Source organism: Rattus rattus, chromosome 8 (genome assembly GCF_011064425.1).
Source record: "Rattus rattus isolate New Zealand chromosome 8, Rrattus_CSIRO_v1, whole genome shotgun sequence".
NCBI lineage: Eukaryota > Metazoa > Chordata > Mammalia > Rodentia > Muridae > Rattus > Rattus rattus.
Genome location: NC_046161.1, coordinates 53,407,126 through 53,431,850, shown reverse-complemented (window position 1 = coordinate 53,431,850; position 24,725 = coordinate 53,407,126). Strand labels below are relative to the sequence as shown.

Genomic DNA, 24,725 nt, shown 5'->3' with positions numbered 1-24,725 from the left:
ATACTGCTTTATTGGAGGCCCAGAAGGCAGATTCATTCCACCACCCATACCGGGCAGCTCACAAACACCTATAAGTCCAGCTCCAAGGGATCCGACGCCCACTTCTGGACCTTGCAGGCATCCATATATATACACACCTACACCCAGAGACATACATACGCATAATTTCTTTCATCTAGAAGAGACAGGTGATCTCCCAGAAGAAGAGCAACAAATTGTGATTAGTCACAATTTCTAGAACGCGCAGATCAGTCAGTAAATAAAATGGTTATAAATGGCAAAGGCCCAGCTGCTTCGCAAGATTTACTACACTCACCCGTCTCCAGAATACGGAGTGAGGAGACAGCGAGAAAGCCGACCGTGCATATTTGCAAGGACTATTCAAGGAAGCGTTCAGAATGCATAGTTCTTGAAAGTCATCCCTTGTCAAGAAAAATCCATGTAACAAAATTTCAGAAGCAATAAAGTCAGCTGTTAGGAAGATTTGTCTTTTCAGTCAGATTCGTTTGTTCTGCCCCTGGACTACTCTGAACATGAGCAGGTGGACAGTGAGGTGCTTCGTGGATAGCATTTGTCAGTGATGTGACACCTGCAAACTTCGTACAAAAACGAGAGGAAGAAATTACTAATTCTTTTGCTGGTGTCAGGGTGGCCAAGTAGAAGTGTTGCTGCCTGGGTTTCCTCTGAGCAGCCACTGGCTGAGTTCTGATGGGATATGCAGGACAATGTGCAGAGTGCCTCAGGACATGGACCAATCCCTGAATACGATGCCAGGTTTTACCATATCCTCCTGAGCTCTGGGGCCTTTGAACATGCCCTTCCCGCTGCCTGGAGTGTATGCTCCCTCTTCCTTTCTCTGCCTAGCTCACCTGGCCCTCCCCGCATAGGTTAGCACCCCAGCACTGCATACTACCTTTATTTGTGCTCCCGGAAGTCCCAGCCTGGATTTTTCCTTCAGAAACATTGTTGACACTGAATAACGGCCCCTTGTTTCTTTTCCTGCCTGTTCTCTCCTAACCTGGGGGCTCCGTGGGGCCAGGTCTGCCAGGCATCTGTAACCCTAAGGTGGAGTAACTTAGAAGAAATTGCTTGGATGGCTGAATGAACTACAGCTCGTTCTGTTTGCTTCTCAGCTCACTCACCTGCTCGTGGGTGACTTGTTTGTGGGACTGTCTCATGTATGTGGGCTGAGCAGGGTTTAGAATATGGCCAACAGTGGCCTTGATGCCTGGCAGAGCTTCCTCAGGAGAACAGTTTTTGAACATGTTTGGTTTGCAGCTGGACCTTCAGAAAAGCCTGTCTGGAAAGACCAAGATGAAAAAGGAGGAAATGCGTGGGAAGAGGAAAGGGACTTAGAAATATCTCTCCAAGGCAACGAGGAGCTGATGATATCTGGACCCGAGATCAGGAATCAAAGACAAAGGTCTGAGAATCTAAAAGGAGGGACGAATATTTATGGAGACCAAACAAAACCCTACTGCCACCAAAGCTCCCAGTGATGATAGTAGACAGGAAATCAAGAGAGGGTGTGAAGGACTTAGTAGGATGTCAATAAACATCTCTATCCACTGGGTTCCATTCTCTCCTAAATGAGTTTGAGATAGACTCATTCTCATAACACAGGTCTGATCTTGGGTAAGATAGAGAGGGAACGAGTCTGTTTTATCAGAGCGGGAAGAGAGTTAGCAGACATCCCGAAAGAGGTAGGCAGATACTCCAGCATAATCTAAGATCCAAAGGCAAGAAAGATACTAAGAACTGATTCAAGAAGTCAGTGTTGCCTATCTAGTAGGGAAGCTAGCCAGAATACAGCCGTTAGAAAGCTCCACACCACTCATTCTTAAGAAGCAGCGGGCTCACTAGCAGGGAAACGGCGCAGCTAAGAGTATTTTAAAGATGTCTGTGATCCCCAGTACACAGCTAAGTTCCTTACTATGACTCTCAATACATGTCATGCCAGCCTCATCTCCTGTGGTGATTAATCAGGCTGTTATGGTCCCCTTCTGTGGACCCAGATGAATCTAGAAAAAGAACAATCCCGCTTGCTTCTCTGTGTACCTGTAAATTCTACCTAGCAAGGCAGCAGTGGCCATTCTCCAGGAGAAAGGCAACAAGAGCTCCCTTCCTCCTCTGCCCTGTCTGTCTCTTCTGGTCTGCGCTCCCCAGAACCCTATCCTTCCTCCGTCTGAATTGGAATGTTTGAGCTCTTCCTCGAGATGTACGATTCCAGCTTCACTGATCTAGGCTGGTCTAGTCATATAAGACTTGGCTTAGGACTATCTCCAGGAATGGGCCCTCCCGTCCTCTGCACAGGCGCCACTCTGAGGTTTCTCAGACAGGGACGTTACCTCCTCGGCCCTCACTGGCAGCCGGCTTCACTTGGATCGGACGATTCATCTGAAAGACACGGGACCAACACACCCATTTAGCATGACTGCCTGGTCCCAAGGCCTCATCTTTCTTCCCAGTGAGCTCCTCGGGCTCTGAGCCCCAGTGCCCTTTGCACACTGCACCCCTCCGTTCCCACTGGGATTATAGATTCTCTCCAAGATTCCTTCCTTAAACCCAGGTATTTAGAAAGTGCTGGAACCTGAAGAGCTGGGTGGCAGGAAGCTCAGTAGCAAGCAGGGAGTGGATACAGTGGGCAAAGACATTCTTCTGTCAGACTCAGGGTGACTCCGTGTGGCGCCTGTTTCCTCAGGCTCCTGGACTTACATAAAGGCTTTGAGTGAGTGGAAATGGGTGGGAGGGTATAATTGCTATAGCACATTTGTGGTTATGTCTAAAACTGAGAATATAGCTGTGTGTAATTTAGATTAAACAGTCTGGGACTCAGACTTAGTGCTATATACCCCTAACTCTGCCATTTCCTGGTTGTATGATTTTAAGTAAGCCACTGTCTCTCAGATTCAGTGTACTAATCAGGGACGACATTTCCCACTGCCTGTGGCCTCACAGTCTCTGCACCCCTTCCATCCGTGCTGGCGCCCCTTTCACTGACAGTGCTAGGGTCCTCTAGGCGCCATCTTCTTCCTGCTCATCTCTCTTCCAATTTCTCTCGGATCGCCTCACCCACACCCACGGCCTCAGCCTCAGCAGCTACCCAGGGATGACTCAGACCTCTGCGTCTCCAGCCCACTCTCTCTCCTGAGCCTCAGACCATGTTCCCAGCTGCTCGCTGGGCATCGTGGTTTGAAAGGCCCACTGGTACTTCTCACTCGACACAGCAGAGCCCGAGCTCATCTCCCCAAACTCGCCTCCATCACTCAGGTTATAGAAAACAACTAGAAAGCAACTTAACTTTTCCCCTCCAACCCTTCCCTCCTCCGGCCAGATTCACCTTTTAATTCAAGGGTTCCCTGATTAGACATGGTTAGAAATCACCTGGGAACCATCTTAGATCCTTAAAGTGGGGGACTGTATAAACCTGGAAAAGCTCCTAGGTGATTTAATATATACCCCCACCTTCCCATCCCCCAACCACCCTAAGTGAATTCATGATTGAATGCCCATCTCACCTTCCTCTCTCATAGGTGTTGTGGGGATCACATGAGGTAATGGGGGTGCAGAAGGTCTTAGTAAACTGCCAAGAGCTGGGTGCGTGGGATGTGAGGGATTGATGTTGGGGCAGACAGCTGAGTGCCGGGAGGAAGGGACAGCGGCCTTCCTGTTCCTGGGGGAAGGGGTAACTGATGCCCATCTGGCCTGAGAAGGTGATGATCTGACCCCTCCCCTCAGGAAACGTACTGTTTTTGCACCAATCAGGGGCCACTCCATCCCTTCCAATGTGCTCGTTGCCGAGACAACAGGCAGCTTCCTGTTACCATAGCCACAAGTGCTACCCAGTAACCATGGTAACACCCTGGCAGTCACAGCTGAGCAATTTCTTTGGATCAAATTTTGGGGTGGGAGGGGTGAGGAAGACTCATTTAAAAAAAAAAAAAGAAAGAAAGAAAAAGAAAGGAAAACAGTCCAAGCCTGAACCGTTGTAATCCTCCCTCCCACCCGGCTCTGACACACCCACCCTCTGGTAGTGGAGCACCTGCAGTGTACCAGGCTGTGGGTGGGGGCCGAGACACCGACAGGACTCAGGTTGTAGTCTAGAGGGGATGACAGATCAATCCAAGCAGATCAGGGCGAGCTGGACAGGTCTGGACTGGCCTGGACCAGGGACCAGGAGGACAGGACCAGTCCCTAGGCATGGCCACCTGTGAGTGTGGAGGAGAAACCAAGAGACAGAGCTATGGAGAGCAGAGACATGGGAGAGATGAAGAAACACAGCAAGACAGAAATTATGGGAGAAAGTAAGAGACAGACCTAGAAAAGGGCAAAGAAAGAGAATTACTGGTGAGAATGGATAGGAAAGGAAGGGACAGAAAGCAGGTTGGGGGAGCAAGGCAAGCCTGGCAGGAGGAAGGACAGGGCAGAAGCCCGGGCTGGGGAGGCACTGAGAGTGAGCAAAACCATCATTATTTTATTAGTTCTTAAATAGAACCTGAGGATTTTTCTCTGGAGCCTAGAGTGACGAGCGCATGTGACAGCAGCGGTTTCCATGGTAGCTCCTGGCTGGGTTTCCTGGGAGATAGTACTCATTGGTGCTCTGGGGGACGCTCCTTTCCCTCCTCCCAACCACCTGACCTTTTGACGGAGAGTGTATATTAGATGGTACATATGAAATCCTACGTGGGCTCACCAGGGTCTGGTCCTCAGAGACTCGAGGACTAGGCCTTCTGTCAGTCGGGCAGTGCTAATATTTTTGAGCTCTGGGATGAGCCCCAGTGATGCTTAGATGGAGACTCCCTTCATGGGCTCACAGAAAAGATAAGGCCCCCATTCCTGAGAACCAGTCAGGGGCCAAGCCTTCCCCTCGGACTCTATACATAAGTCTTCAAATCTCTAACCATTCCAGGAGGTAGTGCATGTCTGTAACATGTCCCCAAGTTACAGATGAGAAAACGGAGGTCCAGGGAGAGCAACACATTTGTCTAGGACAGTGAGAGAGAGAATGAGAGCAAACGAGAAAAGCTCGTTTGGTGGGTACTCTGGGGTTCACAACAGGTCTGCCTGATGGTAAAGTTTGTGATTGTTGCATCCTATCGCACAGCTCCATTTACTTATTTGCTTGTTTGTTTGTTTGTTTTTAAGATAGAGGTTTACTATATGGGCTGTCCTTAGAACTTGCTAATAGCCTAAGCTAGCCTCAAACTCATGATCCTCCTGCCTTAGCCTACTGACTGCTGGGTGGTACATAGCATCATGCCAGCTAAAATCCACTGTGCGTGCTTGTCCATGTGTATGTAAGTGTGTGTGTGTGTCTGTGTGTGTCTGTGTGTGTCTGTGTGTGTCTGTGTGTGTCTGTGTGTGTGTGTTTGAAAGTCTGAGTTGATTTAGTTGTATTTTAGGTGTTTAGGTGTTTTGTCTACATGTATATCTGTGTATCATGTATGTGCATGGTGTATACAGAGACTAGAAGAGGGTACCAGATCTTTTGGAACTGTTGTCACAGATGGTTGTAAACATCCATGTTGATGTCGGGAATGGAATCTGGGTACTCTGGAAGAGCAGCCAGTGCTTTTTACCAAGCACTCTCTCTATTTTTTTCAGTTCCTGTCTCTTACTCAACCTGGAGTTCTCTGATTCAAGCAGAATGGCTGGCCAGCAAACCAAGGGATTTCCTGCCATGGTGGGATTACAGGAATGAATCATCGCTGTTGGCTCTGTATGTGGGTTCTGGGAGATCAAACTCAAGTCCCCATGTTTGCACAGCAAGTAGCTTACTGACTGAACCATCTCTGGCACTCAACTCCATTCTTAAGACATGAATACAGGGGCTGGAGAGATGACTCAGAGGTTGAGAGCACTGAATGCTCTTCCAGAGGCCCTGAATTCAAATCCCAGCAACCACATGGTGGCTCACAACCATCTATAATGGAATCTGATGCCCTCTTCTGGTGTGGGTGTGTCTGAAGACAGCTACTGTGTGTGTGTGTGTGTGTCTGTGTGTGTGTGTGTGCGTGTGTGTGTGTGTGAACGCAAATGAGACACTGAGGTACCAAGGCCTTGTTGACACGGCAAGGTGAAGAGTTATGAGTGAGGGAGGCCGGCTGCAGCTCAAGAGGCTGACCAGGAAACAATCCACTGAGGCACTGTTTGACTTGAGCCTCATAGGTCAGAGTGAGTAGTGTTAATGGGAGAGCAAGGCTGGCTCTCTGTTCTGAACACCTACAGTACAGACAGAGATCATCGAGTCTGAGAAGCCAGGGCTCAGCTTCTGAAGGCCAAGCTGCTTGTGAGACAGATGTGAACTTAAATCCTAGTTCATCGATGGCCACTTCTAAGGTCTTTGAGTCTCAGAATCCGCACTCATAAGAGGGAAAACCATGTCCTATACTTTGGGGCTATGGTGAAATTCGCAATAGCCAGATCTTAGTAGGAATACATGGCAGGCTTTGTTCATCTTTCTGTGGACCTCTTTTTAAATTTTTGTTTGTTTTGGTGAAAGGGGGTGAAACAGAAAGTCAGGAAGGGGCCAGACCAGGGCAGGTTGTACATGCATGTCAAGGATTTGATCTGGCTATATTTCAAACGCTATAAGGATCCAGACAGGTATTTTAAAAGGAGGAGAGGGTGTGGCCCAGTCTGTTTGCTCTTAGAATGCATCCCATAAGTTGTCCTGGTGCAGAGAGAGGAGTTGGGTGAGAAGAGGCAGGAGGGTCAGTGGTGCAGGTGGGAGGTGAGAGAGACTTGAACCATTGTAAAAGGAAATGGACAGACCCAAAAGATGTTCAGGACCAATGAACTGATTACAGCCTTGTGGAGAGTGAGGCCGAGTGAAAAGAGGACACACGGGCCGACTGTCAGGTTTCTGGCTCAGGAATTGGGAGAGTACTGCTTCCCAGGCTCTGAGCCTCAGTCCCACAAGGCAGGCATTATGGGGAACATCTGAGGTTTAGGTGGGCTGCTCATGGCTGGAGGAGAAAGCTCTTGAGAGCTACTGGGCAACCCTGCTTGTTTTAGTCCTGCTGTAAGTAGGGGACAAAGCTGGGGTGCACTTAGGAGAAAGGGGCACTGACTCCTCAACCACAAACTTGGCATGGGATTTGAGGTGAGCCCTTGCCTTGGCTGATTGCCTGCTTCCTGAAGAGTTTTCCAAGCCCATGTCTGTCAGGGCTGTGAAGGGGAAATCAGCCTTGAAAACATGAGAGAGAAAAGAGCAACCCTACTGCAGGAAGCAGGGGGAGGAGGCTCAGAGGCAACAGGACCTGCACAAGGCCCGGTCCTGTTGACCCAGTAAGTGACTTCTCTGACAGACTTCTAAAACACCCGTCTCAGGGCTATCTGCTGTTCTGTGCTGATTCTATCCCTCGCCCAGCATCCCCTCCCCATAGGAAGAGGGTTTATCAGTATTCTCCTGAGAAGGACTGTTGGCTGAGGGGCATGAGGGGCATACGTCAGCATCGTCATTTTCAACACTTGATTCTACCACACTTCTAACCCAGCTCACTCTCAGATCCCATGAGCCTCCGGAGCCCGTGTGCATGCCATCAACCCATCCTTTCCCTCTCTGTGCCTGCACCGTCCCCGCTCCTGCCCAGCATGCATCGAAGTGGCATTGTCCTATCCCTCCACTGTCGCTCCCTCTTCAGCTCAGTCTTCACACTGTAGCCAGAGTGACCTTTAAAGCTTCATCCCTAACTCTTCCTAAATCCACCCATGACTGACTGTCAGAACCTGTGTGATCCGTCCCCTCTGGTCCCAACACGCACAGTGCTCTCCACTCACACACAGCCGTGGCCATCTTTGCTGGGGGACATCTTCCCATCCGTTCTCACATTATCCTCAGAATTTCTGAAGTGGTCTTTGGCTTTTAGGTTTCCAGACCCTCAGATATGAAGAAAGCATATGATAGCATCTTTTCTGAGACGTCCCTCCTTTCTCCCCACTCCTGAGGGAGGGGTACATGCCTTGGTGTAACTCCAGCGGGGTACAGTGGATTGCATATGAACTGGAAGCTTCCTGAGGGCATAGCTTGGTCCTTAGAATGTAGCTAGATTTAACTCCTACTTGCTCTCCTCTCCCAACGACTTGTGCAAGCAAACACATGCCTCAATTTGGGTACTGGCCTCCTCCGTAATCTCTGAAGGGGCAGATTCCTCCAAAGAAGTGAGGTCATGGACAGGGAGATAGACCAACCTCCTAATCCCAGAAATGGGAATGGATTTGGCCTCATTTTCTTCTGGTGGATTCTAGAACCAGAGTGAGGCTCAAAGAAACAGCAGTACAGTAGCGACATCAGGAAAAGGCTTCAGGAATTGGGAGCCAGGTGGGCCAGATGGCTGCAGTTTGAAGGAAGTGCTGAGTAGGGAGCCAAGCTTCAATAGATGGCAGAGACTGGCAGTGGGTAAACGGTGGTGGGGGGCTCTGAGAGGAGATTTCACTCCAGAACAGTCTGTGCTATTTCCCGTGAATATCCAGGGGTTCTTTTTGTGGATTCGCTCAACCTTTACAGGCCCGCCAGATTCCAGCAAAGCTGCAGAAAGAAGTCTTACCCCTGCTTCTCCAGCAGGTGGCGGCTACGCCCAGGACTCAGTACCTGCAGAAAGCTAGGCGCCTGCCTGTTCCACTCTGGCGAGAAAGTCGCTGCTGCCCCTGGCAAGCGCAGAGGAAAGATTGATGGCATGGATGTTGCCGGGGCTAGCCAACAGTGCCATTGATTTTCATTTAGGAGGATAATTAAATATTAATTTTCACTTTGTTAAGTTGAGAAGGGGGAATAAAGCCAATGTTGGCAGTAACAGAGGAAGCCAGGCCACACTGGAGGTCTGCAGATGGAAGGAGGGTAGAGGGCAGAAGTCCTCACTTGCCATACTCTCCAGAAACTAAGAGCCCCGTCTGCTACCATGTTTGCTCATGAAATAGTGGAGCAATTAAATGAGTAGACTAACTGGGCTTAATGCCGTAAACTTGGGCAGTTCACTTTAAGACTCAGTCTTCTTATCTGTAAGGTGGGGGTACCAAATCAATACCTTCTTCATGAAGGATTAAATGACTTGGCACATGTAAAACGCCATGAACATCAGAGCTGGTGACTGTTGGTCATTACCTTTTTGCTCTTCTCCTTTAGAAATCCTTCCAGGTTTCTAGAGCTTTGCCATCCTTTCCCATTCTTATAAAACCCCACAGGCACGGGAAGTCTTTTTCCCCCAGGGCTTTCCAGGTAAAGTCCAAATCTCCAAATCTTGCACTCCCCCCCTTCAACTGTAGCCCTCCATAGGAATCTGCCCCCGTCTGGCCCAGGCTCTCTTGGATCCTCCCCTGTGGGCCCGCTTCACACCCGCTGTTCCTTCCTGCTCTGAATTTTTACCACCCCGTTGCCTGCACGGGTGCTCCAGCTTGTCCGAGCTCGCAGCAGGAGTCGTTTGCTCCCACGGTTAGATGAACGAGGCTTTCTACAACGGCTCCTACTAGCGCTACCCCTTCACTTACTGCTGCTACTACCACCCGCCGGCCCATACTGCGGGCTCACTTTCTGCTACGTATTTCACACGCCTAAGCTCGTCCCCATGAACTCAGTCTTGTAGCTGAAGAAACTCAGGCGTTTTATCTTATGTTCTGAGACAGGGTCTCAACTTGGAACTCGATATGTAGACCAGGTTGGACTCAGAGTTTCAGAGCTCTGCCTGCTTCTGCCTCCGAAGTGCTGGCTGGTATTAAAGGTGTGCCCAGCAAAGCTCAGGTTTTAGACTTGCCCAGGGTCACAGAGTCAGTGAGTTCCTGTAAAGTTCCAACTCATAAAACAAAGCCAAAAAGGGTACCTGCTTCTTCCTCTAATTGATCTTATTCTTGACATCTGGGACCATCTACAGAAAATCAAGTCCTTCGTCGGGGTCTTAAGGCAGCAGTCATAGTTACTGGGACTTTCCTTACTGCAGCCTGATGAGCTAAGTTCTCAGTACAGCCCACTCCCTACAGAGGAGAAAACTGAAGCTTGAATTGAAGGAATTGCAGAAGAGACATAGGTGATAGCTAAGTCTGAAAGGCTAAAGCCAAGTATCTTTAATTATCGTGTTATGATGCCTTTCTATTAGAATCCCACTAAACCCTCCCTTCCCCAGATCTACATCTGCAGTTTATTTGAACACATCTCAGGGTCCATTTGGTGTCTTTGTGTCTTTATTCTATCCTGGTCTCTTTCTAGACTGATGATTTTCTTAAGTCTAAAATGAACATTGTCCCAGACTTTGCCTACCCATGACAGTGGAATGTCTCTTTTTCTAGACCAACGCTTCTCAGATAGGAGAAAATGAGGCCGGGAGCCATGGTTTTCTCTTGGCAACCCATGCTCCATCCTAATTGGCCCACCACATGGATGGTAGGCTCCAACTTTCCTTTGCTTGTGACCATCCATTAATTGAGACCAGATCATAAAATTCTGAGTGCCTATAAAATTGAGATGTCTCCTTTAATTTTAGTTATGTTTTATCATATGGAGTGAAGACAATTTTGATAAGTCAGGGTACCCCAAAAGGATTACAAGAAAAAGACCACAGGAAAGTCCCATCCAGGAGCACAAGGTTGGAGAACACATGCAACTACATACATGCTCACAGGAGCGACAACAATACCTGAAACCACGATTTTAGTCAAAGTGGAAAAATTCTAACCCAACCCACAATGTCGATGTCTCTTGTTAAAAGATAGGTTGAAACCTATCTTGAGACACCCCCCCCCATTTTTGAGCCAGAAGACTGAATATAATACAAGACTTGACTTGTTCAAGGAACACACATACATAAACCCTTTCGTCAGTAGATAACCTTGTTTCTAGCTGCTGGTGCCAACTCCCCATATGGTGATTTGACGTTTGTAGAGCAGTAGAGCATTGCCTCAAGCTTGAGGTAATTTTCACCCATCCCACCCCCGACCTTGGTTGACTTACCCCTGGCAGGGTCTTCTGCTCGTGCAGGGCACTCTGGGCTTTGAGAGCAGAGTCTCGGGCGCAGTAGGTGAGGAAGGCACAGCCTGAGGAGGAAGAGCTTGGCTCAGGGACTTTTCTGAAACCCCCTAAACATTCTTTTTTGGTAAGATCCAAGTAAGTTAACAAACTTGGGGTCACTATCCTGTAAACATGAATACTGCCTGGGAAGTGTTCTGATGGAAAGTCCATGTCCCATGTCCCAACCCATGTCCCCATGTCCCAACCCATGTCCCATGTCCCAACCCATGTCCCCTGTCCCAACCCATGTCCCATGTCCCAACCCATGTCCCATGTCCCAACCCATGTCCCATGTCCCAACCCATGTCCCCAAACCCAAACCCATGTCCCATGTCCCAACCCATGTCCCATGTCCCAACCCATGTCCCATGTCCCAACCCATGTCCCATGTCCCAACCCATGTCCCATGTCCCAACCCATGTCCCATGTCCCAACCCATGTCCCATGTCCCAACCCATGTCCAAAACCTATGTCCCATGTCCCAACCCCATGTCCCAAACCCAAACCTATGTCCCATGTCCCAACCCATGTCCCTATGTCCCAACCCAATGTCCCAACCCCATGTCCCATGTCCCAACCCCATGTCCCATGTCCCAACCCATGTCCCATGTCCCAACCCATGTCCCATGTCCCAACCCATGTCCTATGTCCCAACCTATGTCCCATGTCCCAACCCATGTCCTATGTCCCAACCCATGTCCCAGGGCTCCGCTCCCTCTCATTTTCTCCTGGCCAAGAAATCATCCGTACATCTGGGCTCATTCAGTCCCAGAGCACAGCGCCGCTCCCCACTCCCTCCATAAGTCCTGTCAGGGTTAAACTTCCCTCAGTGGCTTTGCCCTTTGATACAATGCGGTACCCTGCCCCTCTCCAACACCCATCTATTTTAGACATAGTCTCCAAGGACCAGCCTCAATTCCTTCCCAGTCCAGCTCCAAGTGGCAGGAAAAAAAGTGTGTGTGTGTGGGGTGGTGGTGAAAGGTTGAAGGCCAACTACTTCCTGATACTTCCTTTCCTAAGCTTGGAGCTGAGTGAGGCTTGGTTCAGGTTTAAGGGCTTTTTGTAAGTAGGAAATTCCAGAAACTCCATAATCCTATTCAAGACCTTGGTCTTTCATGACAGGGCCTCTTAAAGGGTTATTTGTGACTCAGCCTGGACTCCTGCAGGGTTTACTATCCCACTGTGTCAGCTTCAGAAACTGCAGTCTTCTAGAAAGCAAGCATCTCTTTTTTCCAATATTCACTGAGAATACACCATCCTAAAGATATCCAATACTTACTTATGGTTGGGCCTTATGATGGGTTAGAGATGGAGAGGTCTTGGAGATTAGATGCCGTGAGGAGCACCTGAGTCTGTCTCCAAGGAGACCCTGAGGACGGGGATGTAACTCAGTGGTAGAGTTCTTACCTAGCATGCATGAGGTTCAAATAATGGTGATGATAAAACAGAAGACATGAGTTCTCAAGAACAGGAACCGTGAGTCCTTTAGAACCAGGTGAGGAGTGTGGCTGTTTCGTTTGGGAGGAATGAAAATTGAGCCAAAAAGTGGTGTGTTGGAGAAACGGATAGGAGAAGGCTAGTATAGGAGATGTTTTGAAAGTATGAGCAGAGTGGCTAGTGAGGAATGCAGGCGTTGGGTTACAGGTAGCCTTAAAGACTTCAAATAAATTTTGTCCTCTTTCCTAAGAGCAATGGAGAAGCCACTAGAGGGTGTTCACTAGGGATGCGACATGATAAGATCTGTATTTTCAAAACGGACCTCTCGAGTAGAGGAAGGAGAAGGAGCAAAGGAAGGGCACGTGCATGTGGGAAGCCATTCCAAGCTGGTGCAGCTTTCCACTTAGAGAGCAGGCTAGGAAAGCGAGTGGGGAGTGTTTTATTTTATTTTTTCAGTAGCATCTTCTATAGACCTGCCTCCTAAAGATGGATGGATTGCCTACTGTTTATTGAGAATTCCTAGACAGAATCTTGTCCTATCAATAAGGCAACAGAAGCCAGACATTGTGTCAGTCACAGTTTTGGGATCTTTGAACTCCCAGGCTAGGGTTGTTTTCAAAGCACTGTGGCAGTCTCCCTCAGGACTCAGCTGTCAGAATGAGAATGAGTCACTCTGGCGTTCAGACATCGTGGTTGCTGGGAAGAGTGGGGATCCTGACGTAGAGACCCTCCAAGTTGCTCCATATCTCACAAGGCAACATCCACTCTGGGGAGGTGTAAAGTGTTTGAAGGACTAAATCACTGAACCCCGAGTTTCACATACATTACTGTTCTGCCACTAAACCATAATATGTCCTCAGACTGGAAGGGAGCTTTCTAAAAGACTTAGGGAGTCCAGGTGCTATAGAACCCATGGAGATTGCTTGGGTTAGAGGGTGAAAGACTGGAAGATACACAGAAAGTGTGGCTGCCTGGGCAGATGAGTAGGGGATGAACAGGAGGGATTAGCACTAACTGGGAAAGGAAACCGGGTGAGGGAACAGTTCAGGCACCCAGTATTTGAGTGAGGATTGCAGCGATTCCACATACCTGCTTTAGTCTACAGATCACCTGCAAAGACGAGGTTTATGTTTGCTCACTGAACTCACTGTCTAGAAAAAATGCCACAAGTGACTAGGCAGGAAGACAGCCCAGGGGGTTGGGCTGCATTATAGGAAGTCTGGATGATGTGGCCTTGTCCTTATGGGACTTTAACGTAACCACACCCCAAAAGGTGGAAGATGTACCCCTACTCGAATGGCTTAGCTCTTTCACAGACATTTTCTCAAAGTCCTCTACTTTAGTATTCCAAGGAATGCCCTGGGATCTCCCAGCTAGAAAAAGATATCAGTCTGGCGCTAGCTCACAGGCCTTCAGAATGAACCTGCCCTCCAAGACCTGTTATTTCTCTCTTAGGAAGATTATGGAGGATGGTTGGTAACCCTTCCCCCACAAAAATCCCGAAACCACATTATTTCCCAGTAGGGAAATAAAGATGTGTCTCCTCAAATTATTATTATATGGCTCTGGCTCTTATTCCAGCTCGGCCTGGACAGACTTTCTGCATGTAAACAAGTCTCCTCCCTTCTCTACAGGAAGAAAGGGGTGTGGCTGGACAGGACCATGGTGCCTCTGTCTTCCTAGGAAGGGCAATGAGAAGAGTCTCCATCCCCTTCTTCCTCATTTAGATCGACCCACCCTGAGAGTGCTCTGGTCTGGGACTGGCTGGCAAAGAAAGGAAAACAGGAGGCCATCAAGAGGATTGAGAGGAAGCGGAGATACACAGGAGTGGGGATTGTAAGGGGGAAAAGTATATTCATGCAGGGGAAACCCAAAGATGAAGGGTATACAGCAGGTGGATGTTCCCATCTGAGGTTGGGATTCTGGATTCAAATCAGAAGCAGTAAAAAGCATTGGGTTCTGGGAAAATGTATAGAATATTGGGTTATTGTCAAATGTGAGAAGGCATTTATCTCTGAGAGCCTCCTGGGGGTGGAGTGAATTGGACTGTATAGATTAGGTCTGAATTCTGAAGAGGAGAATTTGGGTATGGGGTATTTAAGGCTGTCAGATTCAAAAGTTAAATGGGAGCCCTAGGGGTTGGTTTGCGGTTGGAGGCCAGAAGGAGGAGTGCAAATCCAAGATGTGTGAGCGATGAGGCCTGAGTAAGGTGGCGAGAGAGAGAGAGAGAGAGAGAGAGAGAGAGAGAGAGAGAGAGAGAGAGAGAGAGAACGAACCATGGGTCCAGGGGTCAGGAGACCAGGTATTCCAGAGCTGGAAGGTAGAATAAGTTTCCAAATTCCAGGGTTTGGGGTGTCTGATGGAAGGGATGGTGACCAGGTCCAGCAGGGAGGTGGGAATGGCTGGGATGTGAGAAGTGACAAGGGATTTAGAGGTTAGAGTGATGAACGTGTTAGGGAACCGGAGTGAAGCTCAGAAGGATGCTACAGAGAAAATTCTGGTTCTGGGGCTCTGTGGCCTGGGGAGGGAGCAGAACTGAGGTGGGGCAGGTCCTGAACTGGACTCAAGCTGGGGTTGGGCCTGCGTTTGGGGCCGGAGTTGGGTTGGGCTGCGTTCTAATTGGATTGGGGCTGGGCTGGGCTGGGCTGGGCTGACCCCGCGCACCTTTGTGGAGGCCGGTGAGCCGGTCCTTCAGTACCGTCAGCTCGTAGATGCGGCCGAACTCCTCGAACAGCGGCTTGAGGTCCTGCTCGTCCAAGCCCCGCGGGATCTGCCCCACGAAGAGCTTGATGGCGTCGTGGTCCTTCATGGGCACCGCGGGACCTGGGTTCAGCCCGCTCATGCGGACGCCGCTGTCCGCGGTGCTGAAAGCCAAGCGCGGGCCGGGGCCGGCGGGCGGCGCAGACCCTCCGGGCGCCGCGGCCATGTCCCCGCCCCGTCCGCCCTCCCGAGCGTCCCGCCTGTCCCGCCGTCCCTTCCCTGGACTGCTGGCGAGGGCCTGGGGGAGGGGGCGGGGCCCGCCTGCGAGGACGGGGGGCTGCCCAGGGGGCGGGGCCCAGACGAGAGCGAGGGGCGGGGCTGAAATGGGCGTGGTCTAGGGCGGGGCGCCGGGGTCCGGCTGGAGTCCCCCTCAGAGCTCTCCTGGCTCCCGCCCTAGCGCGCCAAGCACAGCCCCGAGCCCCAGCCCCCGAGCTTAGTGACGTCAGACAGCTAGCAGGGCGAGTCTACGCAAGTTATTTGCATAATGAGATAGCAGTGGCCAATCAGAGAGGGAGTTGGTTGAGCTGGGGCGGGGGGTGCGAGAGGGGCGGCTGGGCTCACGCGCTCCAGCTCTCCATGGCAACCGGACCCTCAGCTGCCCTGTGTGTGGAGGGTGTGCGGGCGTGGCAGTGGATGGGAAGTAGCTTCGTCATGCGTGGCGCTGTCTGCTGGAGTCGGAGACGATCCGTTCCTGCACACCTTCAGCAGCTGGACCGTTTTCTGTAGGGCAGATAGGGTTTCTACCTCTCTACCCCTACTACCGAAGCCATCCTGCCAGGATCATCGCACACCTCTACTGAATCTTCAACCTCTCCTTGCTCCTGAGCCTCAGACACTTCGTCTCTTGTATTCTAAAATAAGCCCCAAGCACTGATTCCTTCCTCAGGAAAGCGAGAGAACTTATATTATCATATTTACTCACAGCTCGTGTCTGGCCCCTCCCTATTCTGTGACTCAGGAGTGTTAGCTTCTTTTCCTGAAAAGGATGCCGTGGATCAAAGAAGTTAGGGCGTAAGGCGCCCCTAGCATTTGCAGAGTTGAGGGCAAAAGAAGAAACGGAAATTGATACTTCGGGTGTGTTAATATCTTAAAAGCTATCGGACAAATCACAGTGTTAAAAGTGTTTACCTCCCCATACCCCCTTTCACAAGCGCACATTCATAAAGATGAAGGGTTGGCGAGATGGCCAAGCATGTAAAGGCTTTTAATAAACAAGCTTGATGACTTGTGTTGGATACCCAGAACCCACATGGAAAAGCCAGGAGCAGAGCTTCGCATCTGAAATACTAGACCTTCTGTGCAACAAAGGAGGAAAAAACAGAGTCACGAGGGCCAGCTAGCAGAGGGACAGAAACAAGAGGAACCCTCCCAACATGGAATGGAAGAGTCCACTCCCGATCTCAACAAGCACGCCATGACCCATGTTTCTGCCCACACACATACACATATACACATCACACAAACATACACACGCGGGGTTGGGGATTTAGCTCAGTGGTAGAGCTCTTGCCTAGCAAGCGCAAGGCCCTGGGTTCAGTCCCCAGCTCCGAAAGAAAAGAAAAAAAAAAACATACACACGCATACCACACACATCACATACACATCACATACTCACCACACACAAATGACACACATCATACACACACACATCACACACCCCACACACACCACAGACACAGAGACACAGTAAATTTATAAACATTTGTATTATGTGTATGAATTTTGCCTGCCTGCATGTGTGTGTGTGTGTGTGTGTGTGTGTGTGTGTGTGTGTGTGTGTGTGTATGTATATATGTCTCCCTGTGGGTACTGGGAATCAAACCCAAGTCTTTTGCTGCTCTGAACTGCTGGGTCATCTCTCTAACTCCATGTTTTTGAGACATGGTCTCATGTCATTCAGGTTGGCCAATAACTCATTATGAGTTGAATGGGACCTTGAACTCCTGCTCTTTCTGCTTCTACTCCAAGTTCTGAGGTCACAGGAATGGACTCTCATGGTCATTTATGCATCCCATATTTAGTAGTTCCTTTGGGGGAACATCTACTTTTCAAAGTGTGTTTTCTTGTTGGTGGAACAGCTTTTTTTTTTTTTTTCCTGTTTCTTTTCTTTGACAGGTTCTTGTTACATAGCCCAGACTATCCTCAAAGTCAGGGTTCTTTCCTGCTACAGTGCTAGGAGTGTGCAGGTGTGTACTCTGCCCAGCCCTGAACCGATCCTTGCTAGGCAAGTAAGTACTCTTCCACTGAGGTCTACCTCCAGGCATCACGGTTACTTTTAAAGCCGGTAACTAGGGGCTGGAGAGATGGCTCAGTGGTTAAGAGTAGTGACTGCTCTTCCAGAGGTCCTGAGTTCAATTCCCAGCAACTACATGGTGGCTCACAACCATCTGTCATAGGATTGGACACCCTCTTCCGGTGTGTATGAAGACAGCTACAGTGTATACATAAAATAAATAAACCTTTAAAAAATAAATAAAGCAGGTAACTTTAAAAGTGGGCATAATTGGGTCTTTCAAATTTAAAAATGGTTTTATTTATTCTGTGACAAATTGAAAATACCTTCAAAGCTCCACTTTGTTATCTTTTGCTACCCTGTTACTGTGGACAGTCCTCTTTGTTACCTCGTGATACCTTGTTACCTACTCTGTCCCCCAGTGTCCATAAACTGCAGAGTCAGCTTGCCAATGCTCATTGTGCTACTTTGCTTTCTGTTGCCACGATGAGCACCACGATCACAGAAAACCTCTGAAGAAAAAGGTTTATTTCAACATATAACTCCAGGTCCCAAGCCGTGCATCACTGAAGGAAGTCAGAGCAGGAACTGGGGAGAATGGCATTTACTGGCTTGCTCCTGCTGCTTGCTCAAAAGCCTGTTTTGCAGCCCAAGCCCACCTGCCTAGGGATGCTGCCACCTACAGTGGGCTGGACCCTCCCACTTGACAAACATGGCCACAGAACAATCTAATGGAAGAAATGAGGTTGGAGTTTCCACTTTCCAGGTGACTCTAGTCTGTGTTAAACTAACAATCACTAAACCCATAAAAAAAAAGCTTTCTGGAACTTTGATTTGATTTGCACTGATGTAGTTCATATTGGGAGAGAAAAAATGATACAAAAAAAACCTGGTGTATCGATAAAGGCACTTGCCACCAAGCATAAGGGCCTAAATTTACTCCCACATGGTAGTGTGAGAGAACCAACTCCCACAAGTTGCCCTCTAACCTCCACTCATTTGTACTATGGCATGTACACACACATACACACACACACACACACACACACACAAATTGTTTAAAATGTTATTGTAATGATATTGAATCTTCCTTCACAAGAGAAATCACCACCTATTTGCCTCCTTTTTCATTTCTTCATTCGAGAGTGGCGGGTATATTTTTTTCTCTCTTAAACATGCCACACTATTTTTGTCCTTGTTTCTCAGTAGGTGGATGGGATGTTTCTGCTGGTTGTCTCCTGACCCCAACTCTCTGTCTTTCGTTTTCTGCAGTTTAAATATGATATGCTTAGATGAGGGTTGTTTCTAGTGTTTATGCCGTTGGGCCCTCATGGAGACTCCTGGATCTTTGATTTGTTGTCTGTCACTAATTTTGGGGAAATTCTTTGTCATTATTCCATCATTAATATTCTCTTTATGTGCCTGGGTACTTCTGATTATATGGTAGGCATTGTGTTGAGAAATATTTTTAGAAATAATTGTACATTGGGGAGGGTAGTATTTTCTTCCTCCAGAAGGAACTTATATTTGTTCTTGAAGGCACCCGGAATCTCGATCAGCTTGAGATAAATTAATTTTAGTGATTAGGAATGGTTCAAAGCTGAGCTGTGGCCTCCAGCGCAATTGATCTCTTCCCAACTCACTCTTCTATTGGGACTTCTGAGTGAAGAGTTTTTTAGGGTCCATTCGTGTGTGTGTGTGTGTGTGTGTGTGTGTGTGTGTGTGTGTGTGTGTGTGTGTGTTGTGCAATCATGTGTGTGTACACCCCTGAGTGTTCATGCAGAGGCCAAGAGAAGATATCGTGACCTGCTCGCTCCTTAATCCCTTGAGACAGGTCTCTCATTGATTCTGGATGTATAGTGGGAGCAAGCAAGTCCAGTGATTCCCTTGTCTCTGAATCCCCCCTAGTCCTAGGATTATAACCATGTGTACAGCCATAATTAGCCTTTAAAAACAAACACATGAGGATGCTGGGGGCTGAAACCTGGGTCCTCATGTTTGTACAGCAAGCACTTCTAGCCACTGAGGTATCTATCTCTCCAGCTCCAGAGAACTTTTTGTGATCCTTAGAGCACAGCTTTGAATTCCCATCCCAGTGACGTTATCCAAAGTGTTTTCCAGAAAACACTTAATCCAGCATTGGCAGTTGTGCCCATGGTGGAACATTGTCTCAAACGCTAGGCTTTCAGTGCTGAATCGAAGTCTTTCTCAGATCTCATCTCATCCATGACTTACAGTGTTTGATCTCTCTAGTGTTTCCAAGCCTTTCTCATCATCTCCAGGGGGAAAACCTGTTCCCAGTTACCCACTCTAGCATCAGGACAAATAATAGGCTTCAGGAGGGGTTGTTTGGTTTTGGTTTGGTTTGGGGGAAGTGGTTTCTCTGTGTAGTCCTGGCCTGGCCTGGAACTCACTCTGCAGACCAAGCTGGTCTCTAACTCAGAGATCCATCTGTCTCTTCCCACAGGCTGGGATTAAAGGCGTGCTCCATGGTATGGAATTTTTAAATTCTCCTCTTACTTCAGTGAAGATGTAATTGCAACCTTGTTGTTTTTAAATTCATAGTTTTGGTCTGTGTTATTTTCACAGGAGAACTAGCAAGATTCTAAGTTGGTTTTCTACCACATTCTATAGGAATCCAAGAGTTAGGAGTCCTCATGCTAATTTTCAGTCTAATCTCTATCCCAGTGTCTGTATATGAATAAGCTCTTTACTGGGTCTCATATCCTGTTTGGTGAGTTTGTTTATCCCTGATCCAATAGCTCTATCATTAAAGGTATGTATGTATGTATGTATGTATGTATGTATGTATGTATGTATGTATGTATTTATAGTCAGGGTTTCACTGTGCAGCACTGGATGGTCTAGAACTTACTATGTAGATCAGGCTGGACTCAATCCTACAGAGATCTGTCTGCTTCTTCCTCCCTAGTGCTAGGATTTTGCAGAGGAATGGTTCTCAAGCTTTGATTTAATCAGGAATCTGTGTTTACTGATGCTGAAGGACCTTGCCCCCAATTGATTTTTGATCTATCAATAAAGATGCCAGTGGCCAATGGCTGGGTGGAAAGAAAGAGGCGGGCTTCCAGGTTTCTACAGGGGAGGAAAGAGGAGAGGGTTGGAAGAGGAGATCCAGTTACTTGGGAGAGAGAGACGGAACAGGGAGCTCTAGGGGAGATCTTCCAAAATGCAGGCAGAAAAGGAAACTGGCCCATGGAAGGGCAGCTGGAAAGTGTCTTGGGCAGCAAGACCATTGGATTTCACAGAAGATATCCAGCAACTAAGTTGAGGGCAGATTTTAGAGTTGTTGAGCCAGGAGTAAAGGGAACTAGGCAACTACATTGAGGGATGATTTACAGGCGTTGAGCTAGGAGTAAAGGGAAGGGCACACTAGCTGCAGAGGGCTTAGGAGAGCCTAGCCCTAGAACCAAAGGCAGATTTAAAATGAGCTAATATGTGTGTGTCTTTCTTCTGCGGATGTGAGATAGCTCTTGGGTGGGTGTCCACCTACGACCAGCTAAGAGCACAAAGTAGGCAGCTGAAACTACCCGCTACAGGATTTAAGTGTGCGCCACCACGTCCACCTCCCCATTTATTTTATTTATTTTGTAGCTTAGAATGTCTCATATTCACTATGTTTCAAAGGCTGGCCTTGACCTTCTAATCCTCCTGCCTCCTTCTCCTAAGTGCTGGGATTATAGGCATGTATCATACCTGATTTTATAATGACTCTTGACACCTGGTATTGTCGTGGCAATATTCCACATAATATGTGTGTTGGTCTTTAAGAAGAGATAATGGACCAGGCAGTGGTGGTGCATGCCTTTAATCCCAGCAATAGGGAGGCAGACGCGGGTGATCTTTGTGAGTTTGAAGCCAGCCTGGATTACACATGGAGTTTTAGGACAATGAAGGCTACACAGAGAGAAAAAGAAAAGGAGGAAAAAAAGTAATGTGTATTGGGTTGGGCTTGGTGAATGCACTGGGGGGGTCAGAGGCAAGAGGATCTCTGAAAGCTAGTTTGCTCTTCAAAGGAAGTTCCAGAACAGCCAAGGCTGTACAGAGAAACCCTGTAGACACATACACACACACACACACACACACACACACACACACACACACATTGCGTATTGGCTAGATATCAACACAATTCCATCCTGCAATTGATTTTCTCTTCTTGAAAAATAGTTTGTTACTCTTGGCTTTTTATTCTTTCAGTTACTTTAAAATCATTTCCAAGTTCAACAATTTAAAAATTGAGGTGTTAGCCTAGCATGGTGCCTCAGGTCTTTTATCTCAGTACTCAGGAGGCAGAGGCAGACAGATCTCTGAATTTGAGGCCAGCATAGTCTACAGATTTCCAGGACAGCCAAGATTACACAGAAAAACCTGTCTTGAAAAACCAAAATAAATAGATATAAATAAAAAATAAATAAAAACTGAGGTCCTAGAAGTGCACCTCCATGGTAGGTTGATTGTTTAGCATGTGCAAGGCTCTAGTTTTTAATCCCACTATTGCAAAAAAATAAATAAATAAAATGGACTTCCCTGGGTTTGGTGGTACACACCTTTAATTTCAACACTTGAGAGACAGAGGCAGATGGACCTCTCTGAGTTAAAGGCCAGCCTGGCCTACACAGGGAGTTCCAGAACAGCTAGGGCTATATAGTAAGACCCTGTCTCAAAAAAAAAAAAAAAGAATTTCATTTGGAATCACATTGACTCTATAGACCATTATTAAGCTCTTGCTATATTGAAACTTCTCATCCATGATTATGTCATATATCTATATATGGGTGTGATGGCTTGTATATGCTTGGCCCACGGAGTGGCACTATTAGACAGTATGGCCCTGTTGGAGTAGGTGTGTCACTGTGAGTGTGGACTTTAAGAAGGATGCCTGAAGCCAGTCTTCTGCTAGCAGCCTTCAGAGGAAGCTGTAGAACTCTCAGCTCCTCCTGCACCATGCCTGCCTGGATGCTGCCATGCTCCCACCTTGGTGATAATGGACTGAACCTCTGAACCTGTGAGCCAGCCCCAATGTTGTCCTTTATAAGAGTTGTCTTGATCCTGGCGTCTGCTCACAGCCGTAAAACCCTAACTAAGACAATTGGTCTTCTGTCTTTCCAAACATTTAATAACTTTTCCCATAAAGTTCTGCTCTGGGGAGTTTTTGTTTTGAGACAGGGTTCCATGTATCCCAGGCTGACCTCAAGCTCATTTTATAGACAAGGATGGCTGAACTTCTGGGCCTCCTGCCGCCTTCACCTCCCAAGTGCTGAGACTACAGGTGTATTCCTGCACTCTTGGCTGCTTTGATCTGCACGAGGTTTATTCTTAGGAACATGTGATGCCTACTGCTGTCACATGCGGTCCGCTGATGTTTATCTAGACTCACATAACCAGACATTTACATTTATGGAACTGTCTGCCCATGGTAAGGAAGTGTCATCTCTTTTGCTTGGTCAGTCTCTTTCCTTGGAGATAATACAGGTAGAGCGATAGGAGATGGCACTTCAAGACATGGCTCCTGTAGAAGCAGAAAGCTGGACTTCCATGCTGGGTGATCTAGTGGTAAAATGAGTTTTAAGAACTAAAAGAAATTTAGAGTGGAGCGATGTCTTAGAGGGTGAGTTTTGTGTTAGGAAACTCACAACTTCCTGTAACTCCTTTTAGGGCATCTGATGCTCTCTCTCTCTCTCTCTCTCTCTCTCTCTCTCTCTCTCTCTCTCTCTCTCGGCTTCTGTGGGCACCTATATTCAAATACATAAACAACACATATGCATAATTACAACTTTTAAAACATATTTTTCTGGGGCTGGAGAGATGGCTCAGCGGTTAAGAGCACTGACTGCTCTTCCTGAGGTCCTGAGTTCAAATCCCAGCAACCACATGGTGGCTCACAATCATCTGTAATGGGATCTGATGCCCTCTTCTGATGTGTCTGAAGACAGCTACAGTGTACTCATATAAATAAATAAATATAAATAAATAAATAAATAAATAAATACCTTCAAAAATATTTTTTGAAAGCTTTGGGTCACGTGTATCCACTAGGATGTGATTCTAAATGTGCCAAGCCTGAGCAAAGGTGGAACAGTGTAGACAGAAATAAATGGACTTAGAATTGTTGATGTAAAATGAGCACATATGAGTAAAAATTGGGATAGAAATCCTCGATTGATTGATTGATTTTTTTTCTGTTTTTCAAGACAGGGGTTCTCGGTGTAATCCTGGCTGTCCTGGAACTCGCTTTGTAGTTCAAGGCTGGCTTGGACTCCGAGATCTGCCTTTCTCTGCCTCCTAAGTGCTTGGATTAAAGGCGTGTGCCACCACTGCCCCAGCCTCCTGGATTTCACCTGGAAGCACTAGTGGAGTTGTGCAATACTGGAGTGGTGAGCTGTGAGGAGGTGTGAGGGACAGTCAAGGGATAGGCAATTCTGCGGGTACGTACATGTGGACATGTATGTGTGTCCTTGTGAAGAATCCTACAAGTGACATCATATAGAAACACAAAGGTACTTATGAGAAAGAGTAAGGCACTGGAGTTTGCTTACCCATGGATAAGATTCTGTGGAGGAACAAAAAGACTGGGTCTGTAACTCCGCAGCCGAGCACTGCTCAGCGTAAGAAGAGCACCAGATTCAATTCATGCCTGCAACTCCAGTGCTCATGGGCTAAGTCAGGAGGACCGTGACGAGCTCAAGATTCACCTGGGTTCCACAGTGAGTTCCAAGGAAGGGAAATGGCGAACCAGCCTGCCTCCGTCTTAGGCTGAAAAGCCATCTTATAGTGAGAACAAACTAGGTTCATTCTTGTTTGGTTTTCCAAGGGTTGGGTTATGCCCCATCTGTAACCTTAGCTATAAATAGTTCTGAACTTCATATTCCAGGAATGGCAATGATGTGTTTGTTTCAAAACGTTATTTATAACCGTCTTGCAACCCTTTGTTCCAAACGGTTACAAGACCACCTACTGACTACCTGTTAGGACTATGACTACCCTGCTCCTCCACCTTGCAGCCATGCCTTTGTTTCAAGAGGTCATTAGGGACTAACTTATTAGTCCTGCTCCTATAACCCTGCCTGTTTCCTCTCCCTACCCCTACCCCTAAGCTACAAAAGCCTTGTCTTCCTCATATTCAATGCTGACCTCTTGAACATGGCCTTAAGGGAAAGCAGCTTGTTTTAATTAATTAATTAGTCAATCAATTAATTGCTTTAATTAATTTGACCACGATGATTTGGCTTTGTGATTGTTCTCCTCCCATTTTTGGTATTAATAAAAAGAAAGAAAGAG

At 47.7% G+C, this 24,725-nt stretch overlaps 1 protein-coding gene across 8 annotated transcripts in view; it reads right to left on the bottom strand.

Annotated features, from left to right (window-relative positions):
* Window positions 1-15,573, bottom strand: part of Celf6 (CUGBP Elav-like family member 6) — a 29,425-nt gene extending 13,852 nt beyond the window's left edge. For 2 of the 8 annotated variants that reach the window (XM_032909772.1, XM_032909773.1), the window contains exons 1-3: window positions 15,098-15,573; window positions 10,940-11,022; window positions 2,349-2,397 (exon numbers count right to left, since the gene is read on the bottom strand). In XM_032909772.1, coding sequence (XP_032765663.1) covers window positions 2,349-2,397; window positions 10,940-11,022; window positions 15,098-15,359 — 394 coding nt within the window. In that variant the 5' untranslated portion in view covers window positions 15,360-15,573. Of the gene's footprint in view, window positions 1-2,348; window positions 2,398-3,518; window positions 3,840-4,042; window positions 4,427-10,939; window positions 11,023-15,097 lie in introns of those variants that run through there. The other 6 variants (XM_032909775.1, XM_032909776.1, XM_032909774.1 and 3 more) reach the window with 5 other exon arrangements.
* Window positions 15,574-24,725: the final 9,152 nt, after the last annotated feature.